At 37.1% G+C, this 22,826-nt stretch overlaps 3 protein-coding genes across 6 annotated transcripts; 2 read left to right on the forward strand and 1 right to left on the reverse strand.

Moving 5' to 3' along the window:
- Positions 1 to 366: 366 nt before the first annotated feature.
- LOC6040559 (probable ATP-dependent RNA helicase DDX27) lies at positions 367 to 3,305 on the reverse strand. Its single transcript, XM_001849889.2, has 5 exons — positions 3,063 to 3,305; positions 2,151 to 3,002; positions 1,129 to 1,964; positions 639 to 1,070; positions 367 to 577 (listed from the first exon to the last, which is right to left on the reverse strand). Exons 1-5 carry the CDS (start codon positions 3,213 to 3,215, stop codon positions 427 to 429), a joined length of 2,424 nt encoding a protein of 807 aa, XP_001849941.2. The 5' UTR covers positions 3,216 to 3,305; the 3' UTR covers positions 367 to 426.
- A 3,138-nt stretch (positions 3,306 to 6,443) lies between these two features.
- LOC6040561 lies at positions 6,444 to 9,228 on the forward strand. Of its 4 annotated transcripts, none has more exons than XM_038255865.1 (6): positions 6,444 to 6,655; positions 7,022 to 7,304; positions 7,363 to 7,653; positions 7,732 to 7,752; positions 7,822 to 8,549; positions 8,614 to 9,228. In XM_038255865.1, exons 2-6 carry the CDS (start codon positions 7,032 to 7,034, stop codon positions 8,963 to 8,965), a joined length of 1,665 nt encoding a protein of 554 aa, XP_038111793.1. In that variant the 5' UTR covers positions 6,444 to 6,655; positions 7,022 to 7,031; the 3' UTR covers positions 8,966 to 9,228. The 4 variants fall into 4 exon arrangements, with proteins under 4 accessions (XP_038111793.1, XP_038111794.1, XP_001849942.2 ...); XM_038255866.1 differs by having other exon boundaries at positions 6,444 to 6,619; XM_038255867.1 differs by lacking the exon at positions 6,444 to 6,655 and adding an exon at positions 6,803 to 6,962.
- A 5,314-nt stretch (positions 9,229 to 14,542) lies between these two features.
- Positions 14,543 to 20,959, forward strand: LOC6040562 (porphobilinogen deaminase). The gene is made up of 3 exons (XM_038254714.1): positions 14,543 to 15,114; positions 19,140 to 19,212; positions 19,286 to 20,959. The coding sequence occupies exons 1-3, from the start codon at positions 15,055 to 15,057 to the stop codon at positions 20,794 to 20,796; spliced, it is 1,644 nt and encodes a 547-aa protein (XP_038110642.1). The 5' UTR covers positions 14,543 to 15,054; the 3' UTR covers positions 20,797 to 20,959.
- Positions 20,960 to 22,826: the final 1,867 nt, after the last annotated feature.

Raw genomic sequence — 22,826 nt, forward strand, 5'->3', positions numbered from 1 at the left:
CTGGGCTGCAGTGTTGTCAGATTTGCGTTTTTGAATGCGGTGACAGATTTAGGGCATCGCCACTCGTCGTGGTCAAAGGGTGAACGGGTTGCTAAAAGTTGGGTAGAATGTATTGCTCGGAAATCTTGTTGGAAATGATGTAGAAAACTACCTATTTAATTAGGTTTTACAGCGTGACGTCACGAGCGCACACGCACACACATTTTTACAGAGACACACGTGCAAAAAATGTAAACAGTGCAGCCAAGCTGTCAAATTTCTTACCTCAAAACCTAGTCGGCGTAAAACCTAATAATACTTAATAAACCTAATAAACCTAACAATTATTGTGCTTTAGGAAAAGTCAAGGAAAAATAAAACGATGCATTAACTTTCAATATTTTTTTATATTGAATTAGTATCAAAATATTACACGAAACACACACTTTAGCGCTTGCCCTTCCGGGGACCGAACGATTTGCCCTTGTTCTGCTTGTTGAGACCCTTCTTGTTTCGGAACTTGTCCGCGCTCATCTTCATGTTGGACATCTTTTTCTTGTCGAATTTGTCCATCTTTTGCTTTTTCGTTGCGTCGTACCTGAAAATAGATATTTTTGTCATGTTTACCTGCACGAAATTTTTATTTAGGCAAATTTTACCTCAACTTCTTCACGCCCTTCTTGCTCACATCGGTGAGATCCCGCTCGAAGCGGGATCGCTTCTTTTGCTTAAATTGCTTGCCACCCTTGGCCGGTTCCTTCTCGTCCTCGGTGGCGGTCACCCGCGACGGTCGGCTCTTGATCTTGGACAGCTTCGCCTGCACCATCGACACCTTGGTTAGCTCCTGAAGGGCACGTTCCTTCGCCAGCTGTTTGGGCGTTTTCGCCGCTTCGGCCTTCGCCTTTTTCGCCACCTTTTGCTTCTTTTCCTGCTGGTACTTGATCGGGTCGAACTCGTCCTCGCTGTCGTCGCCGCCACGTTTGCGCTTATTTTTGTTTTGCTTCTTCTTTTCGACCTTTTCCTCATCCGTCTTTATAGAGAGGCGTTCCTTTTCCTGATGGCGCTCGTGCGAGTTCTGGAACCACTCGCGGCTGGAAGGAAATTGAGTTTTTGGCAAAGTTTGAAGTTTAATCAATTAATTCAACTTACCTCGGTCCATTGGAAATGCCTTTCAGCTTGTTTTCGGTCTTGCTAAGCTGCTGCTCGGTTTGGCGGAGCAACTTTTCCGCGTGCTCTTCCTGCAAAACGTTTTCGATTTCCTCCTCCAGCGCTTGGACCTTCTTGCGATACTTTTCCACAATTTCGTTCGGGATGATGCGATTTTTGACCGGATTCACCGCATTTTTGATAATGTCCTTCACAATCTTGCGCTCCAGCTCTCCGGCCAGCGACACGGACACACCGGCTTTTCCCGCACGAGCCGTTCGTCCAACGCGATGGATGTAATGCTCCATCGTGGCCGGCATGACAAAGTTGATGACCGTTTTGACTCCACTGATATCGAGACCACGCGCAGCAACATCGGTGGCCACGAGGACGTCGATTTGCTCGTCCTTAAACTGCTTCAGCGATTCCAAACGCTGCGACTGGGTCAAATCTCCGTGCAACTCGCCGGCCTTCACTCCCAACAGTCCGAGCAGAATTCTCAGCCTGTGGGCTGTCTTTTTGGTCTGCACAAACACCATGCAATGGTCGTGGAACGTCCGACAGATGAGCGCCGCCAGAATGGGTTCCCGGTCGGCGTCACGACTCTCGCGAATTCGGATAAACTCCTGGCGCAGGTTGAAGGCCACCGTTTGGTTGTTGTTGACAAACACCTTCACCGGCTTGGAAAGGGAAACCGCGGCCAGATCTTTCACCTGATCGGTCATCGTAGCCGAAAACAACATCGTCTGGCGCGATTTGCTACAGCTCTGAATGATTTCCTTCATCTGCTCAGCAAAGTACTCGTCCAGCATACGGTCAGCTTCGTCGAGAATCAAGACCTAAAATTTGAGACATTTTAGTAAAATTTCTTTTCTAATCGAATAGTTAAAATTTACGTAACAAATCTCAGATATTTAAAACTGCTCGGCAGCTTGATAAATTAAGCTCATCTTTAAAATCAGAGCGCAAGGAAGTTTCATCATTGGAGTTCCTACAAAACAATAAAAGCTAAAAAAATTACCCACCTCAATCGAGTCCAGCGAGAAGCTTGGCGTGTTCTTGATGTGGTCAATCAACCGACCCGGCGTGGCAATCACAATATCCGGATTCGTGCGCAGAACCGCCTCCTGGGCCTTCACGTCCAATCCACCAATCGCGATCCCAACCTCGATGCTCGTGTACTGCGTCAGCTGTTTCGTCACCTGGTAAACCTGGGCGCCCAACTCTCGCGTCGGAACCAGCACCAACACCCGTGTCACAGCCTGAGCCGCGCTCGGTTTGTACAACAACCGTTCCAACGTAGGCAGCATGTACGCGGCCGTTTTACCCGTTCCTGTCGCCGCACACCCACAAACATCGCGTCCCATCAGCGCGATCGGTATTGTGGCCGCCTGAATCGGCGTCGGGTAAATGTACCCAAGGAACCCAATCGCCTTCATCAGCGGACGCGACAGATTCATCTGGTAGAACGAAGAAATCTCCTCATTCCCACCAGCTTCCTCAAAAAAGTCCTGCTGCTCCTCGTCCTCATCCTCAATCTCAACCTTACCGTCATTTTCCGAAACCTCCCTCTTCCTGCCCTTCTTCTCCTTGGTCCGCATCGTATCATGCTTCAACTCATCATCCGACAAATCAATCTCCGCGTTGTAAGAATCCGGATCAACCTCATCGTCTCCGTTCAAAACCTCCGCATTCTTCCCCGAACGACCCTTAATCACATTCGCAATCTTATCGTCCACCTTGCCGCGGTTCTTTTTCTTCACAAACTTCATCAAATCATCCCAAGTATCATGATTGTACTCGCTCACCGACGATACAAACTTAAATCCACTATCGAAATCACCCTGCTTTTGCTTCTTCAACTTCGACGGTTGGTACTGAAATTGAACACCAAAATTAAAACCAAAACCAACCCCGGTGGAAATGCCCTAACTCACCTCGACTTCAACGTCCGACTCTTCCGACAGATTTTCCACCTCGTCGTCCTCGTTGATCGTTTTGATGAGGTCGAACTTGCCCTCCTCCGGAACGAGCGCCGGTGCCAACTTCTTCACCACCTTCGCGGATGTTGATTTCTTGTCTTTTTTCATGATTTTAGGCGGATTTTCGGAGGAAACACTAAACCACGAATTCCGCACGACTGGTCGTTAGCACGTGTGTTTACAAAATGTTGCAGCGCGAGCCGCATTTGAACAGCCGTCAGTTCGGAACTGTCAAACACGATTGTTGTTGTTGTACTGCCCGACACTGAAAATGTTGAAGGGAGATATCAAGGGGATCAAGGGGTGATGTATACATAATTTCCTTTGTTCATAGGCCGTTGGAAATATTTTTTGAAGTTTATGTCCCTCAATTTTGGTCGGGGTCGAGGGGGGAGAAGAGATTTTTTTTGTCGAAAAAAAAAACTTTTTGCGGTGCTGTACATTGGAATTTCACAAAAATTAAAAATATTTTTGATCGATCACAGACATGCTGAATATGGTTTTAAACGCAGGAAAATGCATTTTAAATGGTTTTCAGTTGGCTATAGCTTTCAATTTCCTTTAAAATTTTGAAGTTTCTTGAAAAAAAATGTTGCCCCCTGATTTTTCGGACCGAAAAATATTTGCAACGGCCTTATAAATTTTAAGATTTTTTTTTTAATTTTTGAACCTGAAAAATTAAACTGATCTGAAATATCCTTAAAACTAAAGATTATATATGTTTTTTTTTATAAACCACAAAAAAATATAAAATTCTAAAAATGTAAGATTTTTAAATTTATTAAAGCTTTGAAAATTCAAAAAATGGAGCACCGGTTTCGAGTGATGCAGATGATAGTTCTCTCATACATTGAAGAAAAAAGCATAAAATGCACAAATGGAAGTGTTCCATTAAAATCCTTAAAAACAATAAAAACTGCAAAACAAAAGAAAATAAAATTCTAAAAAAAATTATATTTTAAAAATTTAAATTCTAAACGTATTCTTCAAAATTCTGAACAAGCATGCTTAAAAAATTAAAAAGAAATATAAAACTTCTTTCAAAAAATTAAATTAAGTTACAAAAATAATTGCAAGAATCTCTAAATTTTCTTAATAATTTCAAAGAGCTTTCAACACGGCTTTCAAAATTCCAACAAGTTCTAAACTGCCCCTGATCGCATAAATGTCTCATATGCATTTTCATCGATTTTGAGTTATTGATGCAGTTTGGTTCAAAATCGCGAGCTCTTTCAGAAAAGCATATAACATCCAGTACTTTGTTCTAGAAATCAGGAGGAAATTCAGTTTTTTCGCGAAAACTTAACACGTAGCCTTATGTGTGGGACAAACTTGTTATGCGTTTTTCTCAGCTTTCTGTTTTTGCATATGGGACATTTATGCGAACATGGGCAGTAAACAATCAACAAGTTCTAGAAACGTGAACAAACTCAAAAAAATCTAACAAAAATCAAAATTTCTGAGTTCTTAAGGACATAAAACAACAACAAATTAAAAAAAACAAAACTAAAAAAAAAATTCAAATTCAAAAAACTACAAAGATTTAAAATATTTTTTTAAAATTTTTATCAATTCAATAATGTTTGGAAATTCTAAATTTAAACAAAGAAAAAGTAATTAAAAATCACAAAATTCACAAATCACAAAGCTTAAAATAATTTGTAAATTTTGTTAAGTATAAAAATTCCAAAGCTTCTAATAATTCTTAAAAATCTTAAAAATTGGAAAATTCAAAAATTTCAATAAATCCCAAATTCTGAATTATTGAAAAAAATCTACAAATTAAATTTCTTTACTTTTTTAAAATTCTGAAAACTCATGCTTTTCTAAAAGCTTAAAAATTCTAGAATTCCATTTAAAAAAAAATCTTTGAAATTCTACCAATTCTAGGCATAAGTTCTAGAGTGTTTTTTAAACGTACTTTAAGCTATTGTATTTATTTGTTAAAAGGACCTATTTAACAAAAACTCTTAAGTTCTACAAATTAAAAATATATGGCAGTGTGTGGCTGAATGGTTACGCTGTCCGCTTTGTAAGCGGATGATTCTGGGTTCGATTCCCATCTGCTGCAACCTTCCATCGGACGAGGAAGTAAAATGTCGGTCCCGGCCTTGGTTGTTTGGCCGTTAAGTCATTCCAGGGGTAGGAGTTGTCTCCATGCCATAAGTACAAAAAACACACCAAACCAAGCCTACTCCGGTGGAATCGCTGGCAGCGGTTGGACTCGCAATCCAAAGGTCGTCAGTTTGGGTGCTCTCCCCATTCAAGCCTTCGGACTCCTAGGTTCGAACAGAAACTTGTAATAGAGACCACAAAGACCCGGGGGTCGTTAATGTTGAAAAAATCTTTTCTAAAAAATTTTTTCACTAATTATTATTTTTTTCTAAAATTCTAAAAATTCAATCAATGAAAAAAGTGAAAAAAAATACTAATGCAGAATCTTGAAATTAAAAGGACAGCAAATGGCCTATCTAACACTGCTCAGCGATGTTCACCAAGAAGAGAGCAACAATAACGACGGTAGCAAGTAAGTTTAAGAGAGCGAAAAGAAGAACTAGGTTAGAGGCGTGGTTGTGCGGTCAAATCTACAGCTGAACAACTACTTTGAAGCCTTGGGACAACTAGAATCCCAAGGATCACGGTGGCTTAAGGGTAGAAAATATTTTTTTTCACTAATTATTATTTTTTTTCTAAAATTCTAAAAATTCAATCAATGAAAACGGTGAAAAAAAATACTAATGCAGAATCTTGAAATTAAAAGGACAGCAAATGGCCTATCGAACACTGCTCAGCGATGTTCATCAAGAAGAGAGCAACATTAACGACGGTAGCAAGTAAGGTTAAGAGAGCGAAAAGAAAAACTAGGTTAGAGGCGTGGTTGTGCGATCAAATCTACAGCTGAACAACTACTTTGAAGCCTTGGGACAACTAGAACCCCAAGGATCACGGTGGCTTAAGGGTAGAGTATCCCGCTAGTGACGTGGGTGGTACGGGTTCGAATCCCGTCTGAAACTACCAGTTGTCTTTTATCTTCGAATGTCTTCTTCCAAGTAAAAAGAGTCATAGCCTAACGTCGTCGGCCTAACTCAGGGTGAATAATAAAAAAGTAACTTAATAATCAATATTCTACAAATACTAAATGCATAAAAAAAAATCATAAAATAAATAAAGCTTTAAAATTTTTAGAATTCATAAAATTTTGTTAAATTCGTAGAACGAATTACTGAAACCTAAATTTCGATTTTCTCCGTGCATTAGCGTTTCAGTGCCGGGTACAATCGTACAACGACGACGACGACGACGATGCCAACTGTCAATCACGATCAATGAATCAGCTGTCACCACCTTCTCCTCCCTGCTTGTTGTTGTCCTTTTGGATTATTCTCGCTCTGCTGGGAGCAGCGAAAATACGCAAAAAAATGAATTTCCATCAAGTTTTATAATTTTTTAACGCCTTTCACCTGTTTGTTCTACCTGGTTGTGTTGTAACGTGTTGTAGAAAGTGCCTCGAGGTGCGACTTTTTAGCTGGAGCTTTTGTTTGAGCGCAGTAAGTTGGCTGGGGAAGGGTTTGCAGAGTTTGCAAATTTTCCCTTGAAAAATTCCAATTTATTTGCCCTTAATCAGGTGTTCCGTCTGTTGCTACTACTCCTCCTCCTTCTTTACCACTCACTCAATTTGCGATTAGCGCAGTAACGAGGCAGAAAATGACGTTCGTTTGCCTTTTTCGTCAACGAACTCGCTGCTGCTCAATATCGTCTTTCACATAAATATCCAGCAACTCGATTTTTTGTTGACAAAGAAAAAGTTAAACACCATTTTTTTATTGCGCTAGAATTATTTCTGCTGAGGTGGAGGTGGATCGTTATCTGCTCTGCTTCGAATTATCGCTGATTAAACTCATTTTTTTTCGCAGGTCGAACGCGATGGGAAATTCTCACAGCGGCAAGGCGGGTGGACATTCCGGCGGAGGCGGAATGGCCACCGCAGTTCAGTCCAATCCGAACGGGCAGGTGCAGGAGAATCCCGGCGGAGGAAGTGGCCCCGCGGTGAAGGGCATGAGCCGCACGGCGAGTGGAGCAGATCTGCATGACCGCGCCCAGGCCCAGTACCATCCGGTGGACAAGCTGGGCAAGATTCTGGCCAAAAAGTGCGACGACGAGCGCGGGATTAACGGCGTGACCGGGGATGTTTTCGCGGTGAGTGTTTTTAAAATTGATGAAGTTTTTAAATTGATGAAATTCTTTAAAATTTCAGCGCTACGTTTTTCCAAAGTTTCCGGATCTGGGCATGAAGCTGTTCCAGTACTTGCGCCACAGCAGCCGGGCCAAGACGGACCACCTGGGGGTAACGGCCTTCCGGCAGCAGTGTGAAAAGTTTCTCGGAATCCTGGACGATTCGGTTATTCTGGAGAGCTACGTCAAGATGTTTGGCGATTTGAACGATCAGAACGAGCTGATCAAGCCGGAAAATTTGAAGGAACTGCTGCGAACCTGTTACAACCTGTCGATGTCCACCTACCAGGACGGGCCGCAGTCGTGCCGTTTGGTGAGTTTTTGATTTTTTTTGAGTATTATAAACGAGGTTGTTCAAACAAAATGTCTTGCCCTTAATGCATTCAATCAGAAGGAAGATGATGAGGAATCGGTAATTTATAAAGATTGACAAATTTTGAGCTAGATTTCAGCTCTAATTCTTGTTTTCCCCCTCCCACAGCTGGATCGCACCCTAAACTCCGTCGTTCAGTCGTGCTTCTTTTCGAAGGAATCGCTCAGCTCGGGCTACATTTGCCGGTGGCTGGAGAACAACGTTCCGCGGTTGGTTCCGCCAATCCACAAGTATTGCGTGCACGCCCTCAGCACCTCCCACCGGACCATCATCGACAAAAATATGAAGAACAACAGCGACACGGTGGTTTCAATCAGTGCGATCAACGCCGGCGAAAGCAGCTACGGTCTGGAACTGCAAACGCCAATCCTGGAGAAGGCCAGTCCAAACTTTGCGGCAAACGGTGCGACCGGCACGACGTCCAACCCGGGCAAGCCGCTGACGCAGGCCGACCGCGAGAGAATGATCATCCAGCAGCCGCTGTTGCCACTGTCCGAGGCGTGGCTGCTGGCCGGAGCCCTGCCGCAGATCTACTCGCGACCGCAGTCGATCCAGTCGCCGCACAACGCGAGCTCGACCAACCTGGCCTCCCAGGTCTTCATGGCCAAGCTCCTCTCGATGATGCCCTCCCACTGGACGCTGCTGTACGACTCGCGCCAGGACGGAGCCGGAACGAACCGGTTTCTGCACCACGTGCTCGGCTATCGCGGCCCGAACCTCGTCCTGTTTCGCTGCGACGACGACCTACTGTTTTGCGTGGCCAACGCGCAAGAGTGGCGCGAAACGCACCTCTACTACGGTTCCGAGGACAGCTGCTGTGTCCAGTTGCTGCCCAAGTCAGTACTTCCCCCTCAAAACATCCTTACAACCCACTCACAATCCCCCCTTCTCCCGTTCCAGATTCGTGATGCTGGAGCAAAAGCCCAAAAGCCTCTACCTGAACACGCACATCCGCGGCTACCCGAAAGGCCTCCGGGCCGGCTCGGACCCGCGCAAGCCCATCCTGATCGTGGACGAGCACTTTGAGAAGCTTGAGCACCGCGGCCTGCAGCACAAAATCCTCTCCATCGAGGTGTGGGGCTGCGGCAATACACAGCAGCGCGAGGTCCAGCTGGACATTAAAAACTGGCAAATTAAGGAGGCGGAACGGCAACGGACGGTGAAGCTGACCGCGGCCGACTGGATCGATCACCCCGATCGGTACCTGCTGGAGCTGGGAGGGCGGCAGAATTACAACAATTCGTCGTCCTAAGAAAAGAAAAACAGTACTTATTTGCAAACTTTGATTTCAACAAAAAGATACAAAAAATGACCTGGCCTAGCACAAACTTAAAAAAAAGGAAACATTTTCGACGCCGAGAATGGTTCCACTTATAAACGTTTCTGTACTTAGATTGAGCATCGGAAATTATTTTTGTTAGCAGTATACATTAAAAAAGATACAACAGCGTTGTAAAAAAAAATACTTCAACTGATATGCAAAATATATACACAAACGTACTTGTTACAAAAAAAGGGTTGAGTTTTAAAAATTCCTTCCAGAAAACGCATAAAATTCAGTTGATTACTGGACTGGAGTTTAACTGGATATAAGGGGAAAGTTAATCCTGTTTAACGCAACTTATTTTTAATTCTAAAATATTTCTAATGCTGAATTCTCTAAAACTTCCTCATTTCATTCCTCAATTCTGAAATTCCAATACCCGAAACATCTTGAAATTTGACATGCTAATCGAAATATGACAATTTCTAAATTCTAAAACTTGGAAGTTCAGCGAGTGGAATTTTCATGTTTAATGAAACCAAAACAAAATAATTCTAACATTTTCAATAAAACTAAAATTTCTTCTATTTTATTTTTTTGTGATTTATAAAATTTATTAAGTTTGTGAATTTATGAAATACATAAAAGTAATGAATTCCTGATATTTATGAAATTTTTGAAATGTTTTAAATTTTTGAAATCCATTTTAAATTTATGAAATTTTATTCTTTTTTAATTATAAAAATTACAAAATTTATAAAATTAGAACTAATTATAAAATTTATAAAACTTATAAAATTTATAAAACTTATAATTTTTATAAAACTTATAAAATTAAAAAAATCCTAAAATTTATAAAAATTATATACTTTTTTAAATTTATATAAAATTCATTGGATTAGATTATATAAAATTCATCTTAAAAAATTAAAAATATAAAATTTACAATTTTTTAAAATTCATAATTTGTGAAATTTATAAAAATTTCAAAATTCATAAAATTTATAAAAATTTAAAAAAATATAAAATGTAGAAAATTTATGAAACATAAAAAAAATTATAAAATTTATGAAACTTAAAAAAAATTATAAAATTTATAAAAAAAATAAAATTTATAAAAAAAATAAATTTAAGAAATTTATAAAAAAATAAAATGTATAAAATTTTAAAAAGAACAAATTATGAAGTTTTTAAAATGGAAACATTTTTTTATATTCACAAAATTTATAAAATTTAAATTTATAAAATTTACCAAATTTATAAAATTTACAAAATTTATAAAATTTACAAATTTAAAAATTTTATAAAATTGTATTTCTTTTTAAATAAGTAAAATTCATATAATTTATGATTTTTTGAAATTTATTGAGCTCATGAAATTAATCAAATTCATAAAACTTATGAAATTTACAAAATTCATTCAATTTATGAATTTTAAAAATTCATTTGGAATTTATTTGTGCTTTTTGAAATTTTTTTAAAAAATATTAAATATTTTATTAATCTTTAATTATTTTTTTCTAGAATATTTTAAAACGTAATTAAAAAAAATGAATTTAATTAAATTTAGATTTATTTTCGTATTATTATTTTTATGTTTTTGAAATTTCTATTATGTACAATTTCAATCGTAATTTCTTGATCCACAATCAAGATTTCTCAATTTATAGTTTTCCATATTTTTAATCTATTTGAGGTTTTGGTTTTTTATGATTTTTTTTATTTAATTAATAAAAACAAATGCTCTTAAAATTTTATTTTTTTTATTTTAAAATCTTCTGGAATTTAAAATTTTTGAAATCTGTAATGTTTTTGAGAATTTAAAATAATTTTAAAATTTATGTTTGTTTTTTTTCTGATATTTTCAATAAAACTAAAATTTCTCCTATTTTATTTTTTTGTGATTTATAAATTTTATTAAGTTTGTGAATTTATGAAATACATAAAAGTAATGAATTCCTGATATTTATGAAATTTTTGAAATGTTTTAAATTTTTGAAATCCATTTTAAATTTATGAAATTTTATTCTTTTTTAATTATAAAAATTACAAAATTTATAAAATTAAAACTAATTATAAAATTTATAAAACTTATAAAATTAAAAAATTCCTAAAATTTATAAAAAATAGGGGAACCATACCCTTTCTCAGCCTATTTCTATTATCGGCCTATCAGCACTTTGGTCATGAATTACAGCTTTCATAAAGTGTTTTTGACTGTTCCAAAGTAATAACTAGCTCCAAAAAAAGTGAGCAAGCAACTCTTCATTGTTGATACATCTGAAAATATGGATTTTATAGCGGAAAACGGCAAACGTAATGAGAATTGGTCGAACGGCTTAGAGTGATTAAAATGGGCATATTTCCCCTATATATTTTTTTAAATTTATACAAAATTTATTGGATTAGATTATATAAAATTTATCTTAAAAAATTTAAATTATGAAATTTACAATTTTTTTAAATTCATAATTTGTGAAATTTATAAAAATTTCAAAATTCATAAAATTTATAAAAATTTAAAAAAATATAAAATGTAGAAAATTTATGAAATTAAAAAAAAAATTATAAAATTTATAAAAAAAATTAAATTTATAAAAAAAATATCTGTTATTTTGTTTCAAAAAATATTTTTTTTTTAAATAAAATGTATAAAAAGAACAAATTATGAAGTTTTTAATTTTATTCCATTTTTTTAAATTCACAAAATTTATAAAATTTAAATTTATAAAATTTACCAAATTTTTAAAATTTACAAAATTTATAAAATTGTATTTCTTTTTAAATAAATAAAATTTATATAATTTATGAATTTTTGAAATTTATTGAACTCATGAAATTAATCAAATTCATAAAACTTATGAAATTTACAAAATTCATTCAATTTATGAATTTTAAAAATTCATTTTGAATTTCTTTGTGCTTTTTGAAATTTTTTAAAAAATATGAAATTTTTTATTAATCTTTGATTATTTTTTTCTAGAATATTTTAAAGTGTAATTTAAAAAAAAATGAATCTAATTAAATTTAGATTTATTTTCGTATTATTATTTTGATGTTTTTGAGATTTCTATTATGTACAATTTCAATCGTAATTTCTTGATCCACAATCAAGCGTGGTGATTATTGCATTCGATCGTAATATTTCGATCGTAATTTCTCGACTCAAGATCGAGATTTCTCGATCGTAATATTACGATCGTAATTTGTCAATGGTAAGTCGTAGTTTGTCGATGGTAAGTCGTAATTTGTCGATAGTAGATTGAGATCATTCGATCGTAATTTCTCGATCTACCATCGACAAATTACGACCGACGATCGAGAAAATCTCGATATGGGTTCGAAGCTCGTTTTGAAAACTTTTTTATTTAATTCATGATTTTCAAAAAAAAAAAACAAAAATTTCAAAAAATTAAAAAACATCAAAAAATAAAAAAAAAACAAAAATTTTAAGAAATTTCAAAAATTAAAAAAAATCAAATTTAAAAAAAAACTTCTAAAACTTCTAAAATTTCTAAAATTTTAAAAAATTAAAAATTTTAAAAATTTTAAAAACTTAAAAAAAATTAAAATTTTTAAAAATTTCAAGAAATTTTTAAAATTTTTAAAAATTTTGAATTTTTTGAATTTTTTGAATTTTTTTGAATTTTTTGAATTTTTTAAATTTTTTGAATTTTTAGAATTTTTAGAATTTTTTGAATTTTTAGAATTTTTTGAATTTTTTGAATTTCTTGAATTTTTTGAATTTTTAGAATTTTTAGATTTTTTTTTGAATTTTTTGAATATTTGGAATTTTTTAAATTTTTAGAATTTTTAGAATTTTTAGAATTTTTAGAATTTTTAGAATTTTTAGAATTTTTAGAATTTTTTTATTTTTTTGAATTTTTAGAATTTTTAGAATTTCTTGAAATTTTTGATATTGTTGAACTTAGATTTTTTAAATATTTTATTTAAATAAAAGAAATTAAAAAAACGGTATTACAAATTCCGATCGTAATTTCTCGATCCACGATCGAGATTTCTCAACAGTCAAATTACGATCGTAATTTGTCGATGGTAAGTCGTAATTTGTCGATGATAGATCGAGATTTGTCGATGGTAAGTCGTAATCTTACTATCGAGAAATCTCGATCGTGAGTCGAGAAATTACGATCGTAATATTACGATCGAATGCAATAATCACCACGAAGATTTCTCAATTTATAGCATTAAAATTCATTTTTGAGTTTTCCATATTTTTAATTTATTAGAGAACTGGGGTTTTTATGATTTTTTTATTTAATTAATAAAAAAATGCTTTTAAATTTTTCTTATTTTCAAGTCTTCTGGAATTTAAAATTTTTGCAATCTGTAATGTTTTTGAGAATTTAAAATAATTTTAAAATTTATGTTTGTTTTTTAGTTTTTAAGATTTATGCATTTTTTGATGGTTTAAAAATTTATAAAATGAAAAAAAAAAAACAAAAAAAATAATTAAAAATTTTAGAATCTGAAAATCGAAATAAGAAAAAATTAAATTGTTTATTTTATTAATTCATTAATTTTCAAATTATAAAATTTTTTATTCTTCAAATATGAAAAAACAGAATACACGATTTTCAGAATCAATTCAGAAAAAAATCATAGACTGTTGCAAATATTTTTCAAAGCTTTTGTCACCCCGTGGTTACCTGGGTCACACCCGCTTCAAAGTTCAAAAATCTTCAAAATTTTAATAGAATTATAAGCGCATCTGAATTCAATTTAATATACATTTCTCTGCATTTACAATCATTTTCAGCATGTTTGCGATTATTTGAAACAAAATCTATTGATTTTTTTTTTCAAAGCTGATGATTGCAATACAAAGCGCATTCGTTAATTGTTAATCGCACGAAATCACATGCTCGGAAAACGATGAACAAAAAGGTCAAAACTCTTTTGACAACTCAGTTTGAGTTCTTTGAGATTTGTTGACAGTATTAAAAAAAAGTTTGTTGTTGATTTATTTACATAAGCACCACGCGATCTGTGTTAAATCTCTTTCGCCGAATAAACGCAACTCATAAAATATAATAAAAACCCCGATGGTTTGACGCCAACTGTTGTCAAACGAAAGGGGTCACTTTTTAGTTTGACACCTCTTTTACACGGAGTTTACACACAATACCAAACGTTTGTTTTAATAGTGTGCGTGAGCACCGTGTAAACAGTGACAGTTCGTCACTTATTAGTTTGACTTTGACAAACCAACGGGGTACAAACTAAAAAAGTGTCAAACGTAAAAGTGACCAACCACCGGGGGTTGAGTGTATCGAGAAATTAACATGGAGTGATACATTCGCAGCTGTCACGGTAAACTTCACAGCAGCTTGACAGAAAATTTAACTCCATGTTGCACTTTCAATTTCTCGATAGAATTTAAAAATCAAAGAAAAATTGTGGTGTTGATTTGGCGTGGAATTTGTTGAAATTTCTCACATTTGTCCCGATTGTCGCACCCCTCGCTTGACAGTGTGGTTTCTTTTTCTCAGCGGCAGTGTTTTTGTTTTTCCCCCTTGCACTCATGTTCTGCTGTCAAACCCAAGGGGGCTGTCATTCACAAAAATCGTGCACCCCGTCGTCGTGTCTCGTTTCATCGGCCAGTGCCAGTCGGTCGTTTGGGGAGTCGGAGTCGTGGCGGTCGTCGTCATCGTCGGATCGCACGGACCACATTATGTAAAGCGGAGTGTGTGCGCAATCAGTGCAAGTTTTGTTTAAAAGTCCAGAATATTTGGCAACCTGCTGCTGCCGCTGATAGTCGTCGGCACGGGACGAAGAATTGCCCAATCGTGGGGGAGATAAGTTCAGGTCTTGGGAGGAGAGGCCAAGGTGCCAAATCGACACACAGTCTAGATCCGGATGCCGTACAAGTTGTTCGGGGTCACTCACGAAAAAGGTGCTAATAGTAGCTGTGTAACGGGCGCGTATTCAAATCACTTTCACCCCCAAGTCGACTCAACTTTAAGCCAAGAAATAGTTCGCCAAAGGTCGTCCCCGGACACTCCCCCAAAATTCTGTTAGATCTAATCTGAGCGGCTGAAATCAACCCATTCACCATGACTGGCGAAACGAAGGGCAACTCGAAAATCATTCGAGTGGGCTCCAGAAAGAGTGAGGTAAGTTTAAGTCAGTTCGACATAGAGTTATCTAAGCCCGCTCTCACGGACACTAGCACGCCATTTGTTTTGCTGGACGGTACAAAATTTAACCTCAATCTTTTTCGTGTACGTACACGCAATACATGCGCACGTAGATAACTCTATTGACGGTACGGTGTTCAAACGGTTCATAGATTTGACCTGGCCAACCAAACACCTTCTCCTTCCAAGCAATTCATTTTTGCTCTCTTTTTTTATCTTCTTGGGCCATGCGGTTATGTCACTCACTATCTACCCCCTCGTAAGAGTCTCAAGCTTGTAGTTAGTGCAGTTAACTGTGGTGTCGAGTTAAGCTAGTATGCGTTTAAGTCACGACAAGCCAACCAGTTCAACGAGAAACCCCACAAAAGTGAATGAATTGCTTGGGCTTTCCTATGGGTTTGGTGGTGGCGACGGCGGCACCGGGTTTTACCTGGCTGTGCGTGTTCTTGCTGGTCAATTTTTGAATGATTACTTTTAATGACCGGCATCGTGATGTCCGAGTGTAAATTAGCTTTTTGTGACCCAATATTTACATAATCGACTAGATACTAGAATATTGATAACTGATGTCAGTAGTCACTCCTTTTTTTACTTTAATTGACATCCTGTAAAACAGTAATATATCATCGTGGTTGTGCTATCTTGCCTCTCGGCTAAAAATAGACAAAACACTAAATTTCCCGCGTTAAGAATTATTTCTTTACTTAACTTTTCTTGTTTTATGATTTTATACTTTTAATTAAAATAAAAAATGTACATTCAAATCATGGTCGGTGGTCACCAAATTTCGTTTTTGAAATTCCAGTTTTTTCCGGTATTCTCCAGAGACCAAATCCAGAGTTTTTTTTAAAGGACCAATAAACTCTTTCATATGTTTATAGGACCTAATAATAAAAACTATAGAAATGGATTTGCTTGGAAAGTTTTTACCATGTTTTTTTTTTTTTTAAATTTGAGCTAAGTAACATTTTGTTCTTTGAATGCATACATTTGGAACAGTTATTTTGTTTGATATTTTCATTACTAAGATTAGCAAGCAACAGTTGTTTTTGAACGGTTTTCAATCTAAAACTTTAATTTCCATAAAGCTTGTTTTTTTTCGCCTCCATACTCTTTTCCAAACTCAAAATCAATAAAACATTGTTTTATTTTTTTTTTGTTTTATTTTAGGGGAAATATACCCATTTTAAGCATAATAAGCGGTCGTGTTTGAATGATGCCTGATAATCTGGAGTGTTCCTTGAAATTTTCTAAAACCAAGTACACCAACGAGTAGAGCAACTTTTTGTGAAAATTTCTCTTTATTTTCACTTTTATTGAAAGTTATGCTATACCTTTTACAAGCATTTAAAAAAATCCCAAATGCATTTTAATCAGTCGAGTGCATTGGGCCACGCCCATTTTCATATTTTCAGCTTAGTTCTTTTTTTTCTCCCAGCGCTCTTTTGGGTCTGATGTCCGTGGTGGTGTTGGTGGCCACCCTTTGTTCTTTATTTGCTTTCGCTTCTCGCTCGGTTTTCTTCAGCCTTCGATTGGAATGGGTAGTCAAAATTCAAACGTCAAAAGACTTTGCGCGTTTGTTTTTTTGATAGCGCTTGCTAATTATTTACATGTTTCGGGATTATTTTTCAAGTGAGTGACTAACTAATGTGCAAAAGAACATATTGCCGGTAGTTGGAAGCAATTTTATATCTTAAGCGCTTTGAAATAGTTAGCGCAAGTGAAAAGATATTGATGGCGGCTTTCGTTAAGCAGTTAACCTCTCATCTTGCGTGTGGATGTGAGTGCCACCAAAATGATTAGAAATGGATTCGCAAAATAGAAATTAATTATGATCAAAAGTGCATTGAATTTGATCTTTTTGGCCAGTAAGTGGCATACTGGTAAGTTTACAGCCTAAATAGTATTTTTTGAGCTTTAATCGAGCATCAAACTCTTCATATGATGAAGATAGGTGTTTGATTAGAAAGGGTATATTTCCCCTAGATAATTATGAAATTGTTACTGGAATGTAGGAAATGGCCATCAGGCCGTTTTAAAAATTATGTTTATTTTAAATAATTAAACCTTAAAATATAAAACCTGGGTACTTAAAACAATACAATTTTAAACATCTTTAACATGCTATAAAAATATTCAAAATGGTTACCTTACCTTGAAAATGATTTTTTACATGTAAATAATATCGAGAAATTAAATGTGAGAGTGTGTGCGTGCAACATGGAGTTAAACTTTTCAAAGTGCTATGGTAATCTTCACAGCAACTTCACAGAAAGTTTAACTCCATGTTGCACGCACACACTCTCACATTTAATTTCTCGATAGCATAAAATAATAAACTTTTGGAAATGTCGCCATTTGCGCAATAATACAAGATCATTGAAATTCATTTAGCAGTGCTACGATGTTTTCGTATGTCTGAGATGTAGTCAAACCTTTATTTTTAGTTGAAGTATGAAATTTAAACCCACAACAATTCCATTATTCTTTTCATGTTGTATCTACCTAAAAGTGATTGTTTCTATAAAAAGGTGACTTTTTCGAGAACTTTTTATTAAAATAATTTGTAATCCTATTAAAGAAACCCTGAAAGTATTTTTTATCTATATCAGAAAAGAATCCTGTTAATTTTTTTTATAAAAACTTTTCATTCCAAAGGTATTTTTTTCCTAAACAACCCCTTCCCGCCCAGAGCAAAATCGAGATTTTTTACGTTTTTCCTTGGCATTTATTATTGTCTTGGCCAAATTGGATGAAACTGGAAATGGTATCAGTAAACAGTCCACGAAATAGTCTAAGTAAAACTGTGCAAGAAGAGTTAGTTTATTTTATTTGACAGTTTGCGGGAAAATTCAATCTGAAGTGAAAATTTAGTGGTGCTCTGGAGCTACTGAGGGCGTTAGAGGGTTAAATACGCAAGTTTGATGGGAAAATTTGCACCCTATCAGAGAAGTTCAGTCATACCTTGGTTTAGCACCGCATTTGGGGGATGCAAAACCGAGGTGTGCATAACTGAAGCACAGAGATATGGAAGACATCTGGAGTTTTTTTTTAAAAGGACCAATAAACCAAATTTCCAAATTTTGCTTTTTGGGTGTTTTTCAATACCCCTGACTCAAGGCGGTTTCAAAAACACCTAAAAGCAAAAACTGGAAATTTGGTTTATTGGTCCTTTTAAAAAAAACTCCAGACATTGTCATAATCGTATGAAAAATCATACAAAAAAAAAAATAGTGTTTTGGAATCAGCATGATGGCAGCTAACCATTGCAATAATAATTACATGACAATTCTAAAAAAAAAATACGTATTTTTCCTGAAATACGAATGCTATTTTTTTTCTGAAAAAAAAATCTTAAGATAATTGTTATTGCAATATGGGTATCAAATGATTAGGTTTTTTTTATACATTTTGAATGGAATACAATTTTTATTGAAAATACTCAAAATTTTCACAAAACTACGTTTTATAGAAAAAATACACAAAATTGCAGTTTTTTTACAATATGGGTACCGTCAACTGGGGTGAATCGGGACTACTGTCTGGATAGGGACAGCATGTTTTAGGGCACTTGAAAACTTCATATTTTAGAACGAATGAACACATTTTGTTGCTCTGAACCGGGTCTAACCGAAACCACTTTTAAAAAAGCAAAATATTAGGCTGCATCATTGCTAAAACTGCTGTCCCAATTCGCCCCATGTGTCCCGATTTGCCCCAGATAACGGTATTAAAAGATCTGGATTTTTTTCATACATTTCGAATGTAAAGACAATTTTTTTTGAAAATACTCAAAATTTTCACAAAGCTATGCATTTTCGAAAAAAAAAATACTTTTTTTTTCGAAAATACGTAGTTTTGTGAAAATTTTGAGTATTTAAAAAAAATATCTTTACATTCGAAATGTATGAAAAACTCCCGATCGTTTGATACCCATGTTGTAAAAAACTGAAATGTTGGGTACGATTTACTAAAATCTATCACTCTATACGTTCTTCCAGTTGGCACTCATCCAAACCAAGTACGTTATCTCCTGCCTGCAAAAGCTGAATCCCGACGTCGTGTACGAAATTCGTAAGTATTTCTCAACATGTTAACCTGTGATGGCACGTCCCATCTTATCTTCTTGCCTTCTTCCTATCTCCAGACACCATGACCACCGTCGGTGACCGCGTGCTCAACAAGTCACTGCCCAAGATTGGCGAGAAGTCGCTCTTCACGAAGGACCTGGAGGACGCGCTGCGAACGGGCGGCGTCGACTTTGTGGTCCACTCGCTCAAGGATCTGCCGACGGCGCTTCCGCTGGGGATGGCCATCGGGGCGGTGCTGGAGCGGGAAGATCCGCGGGACGCGTTGGTGCTGAACGAGGCTCATCGGGGGCGGACTTTGTCGACGCTGCCGAAGGGTTCGGTGGTGGGGACGTCGTCGTTGCGGAGGTCCGCACAGTTGGCGCGGAAGTACGAGAACGTGGTGGTTTGCGACATTCGGGGGAACTTGAACACGCGGCTGGCCAAGTTGGACGCGGAAGGGTCGAAGTTTGCGGGGATTATTTTGGCGCAGGCGGGTTTGGTGCGGATGGGTTGGAATGCTAGGGTTAGCCAGGTGATTGAACCTGGGGAGATTCTGTACGCGGTTGGACAGGGCGCGTTGGCCGTGGAGTGTCGCTCGAATGATGAGTACATTCTGGGCATGCTGTCCAAGTTGTGCCATTTGGAGACCCAGTGCAAGATCTTGGTTGAACGGAGCTTCTTGAAGACGCTGGGAGGTGGATGTAGCGCTCCGGTGGCCGTTTGTACGACCTTGAAGAGGAAGGCCGACGCTAAGGTGACTCAGCTGAATGTGGAGGGAGCGGTTTGGAGTTTGGATGGCAAAACGGAGATTCGTTCCGACGGCGGATGTGCCTTGATGTTAAACAGAGACGTAGATTTGGACGCGGAAAACGGGAATGTCATTCCAGCGAAGAAGGCAAAAGCGGCGGACGAGGACACCGTCGACAACGCGATTATTCCTGCCAGTCCACCGCCGACGGCCAGGTGCCCCATTGACCACAAACGGAAAAGTCCCAAAGTGGTGGACCACGCGAAACCCGGGTGCTCTCAGGACGGCGATAAGATCGACCTGTCCAAGTTCATAAGCGTGCATGGCGAAATGTTCAAAAAGTGTCCTTATTCCAGTGAGATTGAGAAGCTAAGTTCCGTCGAGTCCAACGAGCTGGTCGAAAGTGGGAAGTGTGACGATGGGAAGAATGACCCTAGCGCGACCTTCCCCGTGGGAGTTGACTTCATGGGCGATTGTCCGTACGTGAGCACCGAACAAAAGGTCGACCAATCCGGCCAGAGTGGCCTCAAGTGCCCGGTCAGCGGAAAACTGCCCCTCGAGCAAACCTCCCAGCAGGACGCAGGACTCAGCTGTCCCTTCCTGGCCCAGCAAGCGAAAATCCTCGACTACAACGAAAACCTGGAGCGGGAAATTGTCGCTCCGAAGCTGGAAAGCACCAGCGAGCACCTGTTCTGCGGCATGTTCCGCCACAAGCACGTGGCCAAGGAGATCTTCGACGAGTGCGAGCAGACCGGGATCCGGCTGGCCCAGGACCTGATCGGAAAGGGAGCGCTCGAGGTGATGAAGTGTGCCCAGAACGAGATCCACTCGAAGGTCTAGCGAGTTCCTACCACAATCGTGCTTTTGTTACACTTATTTTTGTCCAATAAATGTTTAGGGATTTTTTTCCGGTTACTTTCTTTTTCTCTCTTTTTGACAATAGTAAATAGTAGAGTAATATATACTTATTATGTTAGAGCATGATGCGTCTCTATTAGTAAAATGTTGTTTTATTTAACGCTGAAAGAAAGTCCTGCTGAACAAACTAAAATGAGTATTTCTGACACAAAGAACTCGGAATGCAGCCATACTGCCAACACTCGTATCTTTCGGGGGAACCTTCTTTGAGGGCACCGGCCACTCCAGGTTTTGACCACTACTGTCGCAATTGTCATTTGGCATTTCATGAGAACCGCCACATTATGGCGACTTCCACCGGTCCGCTTTGCTCGAATTTCGTCAAAAAAAAAAAAATAATATAAATATTGAAAAAAACAAGCCATACTTTCAACATTTACATGAAAAAAGTGTTTTAAAATGCATTTTACACTAGTTCAGTTGTTTTGCAATCATTAGTTTTCAAAAAGTGTAAGATTTGACGAAAACCAATATTTTAGCGAAAAAAAAAAACATTTTGCGATTTTAAACATCGACAATTTTCAAAAATTCTAAAGATTTTAAAATCAACTCAAACATGCTTAAAATCTGGGTGCTGAATAGTGGTTCGAAAAACGGCCTCAATTTTGAAAAAAGCTTAAAATGATTTTAAACGCAGGGGAATGCATTTCGAATTGATTTCAGCTGATTGTAGGTCAATTTCCGTTGAAATTTTGAAGTTTTTCGAATTTTTTTTTTGCCTTGATTCAACTAAATTTAACTAAATATAACCACATTTGCTCAATTTATCTTATCAAATCTAACCCTATCGCAGCTAGTCTTTCGAGGGCATCCTGGAAAATGCCTTAGGTTGATTAACGCCTATTTATCAACAATTGCAGTGTCCCTATGCAATAAATTGCTTTGAAACATCACACACGTTATGTTCACCGTTTGAAATCAAACAATACGAAAAGTTCGTACCACTTTTTAAGTTAGAGGTACGAAAAAACAAAATGGTTCGTAAATAGAAAAATATATTCAGCCGCAGGAAATTTTACACCATGAACTTGTTTTTTCGTAACAGGTACAAAGATCAAAATGTACGAAATCGTTTTGGACAAAATACGAAACTACTCGTACGATGTTTGCACCATCCGAGTTGTAGATGTACAGTTAGATTAGTGAGCACGGGAGTACAATTTTTCTATGAAGTTTGATTCGTTGATTTTACAAAACAGTTTCATTACCGAAATCCCCCATTTTTTCCGCATTCATTACGAAAATAAATCGTTCTATTTATCAGACTTTTAAGGATTTCACTCTACTGCGCGGGCTGTGTCCTAAAGCAGCTGGATTTGGAGCAAAAATTTCCCGGGTAGAAGATGTACCGCGACGAGAGCGTTTTGAACGACCAGCTGCTAATGGCGCTGCTCGGCCAGTTCCAATACGAACATCCCAACAAGGAGCATTTGGGGCCCCCTGAACCGCCCTCTCACTTGGAACGATTCAGCCCGGAAGATTTGCACAAAATTTATCAGCCAAAAGCTGACGCCATCGCATCTCTGTAACCAAAGATGAATTTCAAAAGAAGCGATTTCTTTGTTTGCGCCAAATCCGACTCCAGCTAAATTCTCATTCAAAATCCCGTCGGCCAGATGCCGCGGCTGAATTCCACAGCCGCTCGCTCAAGTTCGCTTCTTTTGATAAAAAAATTATAAACATTAAAACATTAGTTTTTTTTTTTTGAAAATTCAGGAAGGCAAGAGTTCTGTGGAAGGAGCGAAACCGCGTAGTTGATTTTGACAAAGGACTTTGTCTTATAGCTTTATCTCCGGTGTCAACCCAAAATTTTGTCAGATTCTAGGTACTTGAATGTTACGTCCCAAGTAGAGATGATGTCGGCAACGCAACAGTTGCGCGGACCGAAATGATTTGGGGCAATGCAGTTGTGAACAAATTGGCAGGATATCGGCCACACCCGTAGTTGCCAG

Source organism: Culex quinquefasciatus, chromosome 2 (assembly GCF_015732765.1).
Source record: "Culex quinquefasciatus strain JHB chromosome 2, VPISU_Cqui_1.0_pri_paternal, whole genome shotgun sequence".
Taxonomy (NCBI): domain Eukaryota; kingdom Metazoa; phylum Arthropoda; class Insecta; order Diptera; family Culicidae; genus Culex; species Culex quinquefasciatus.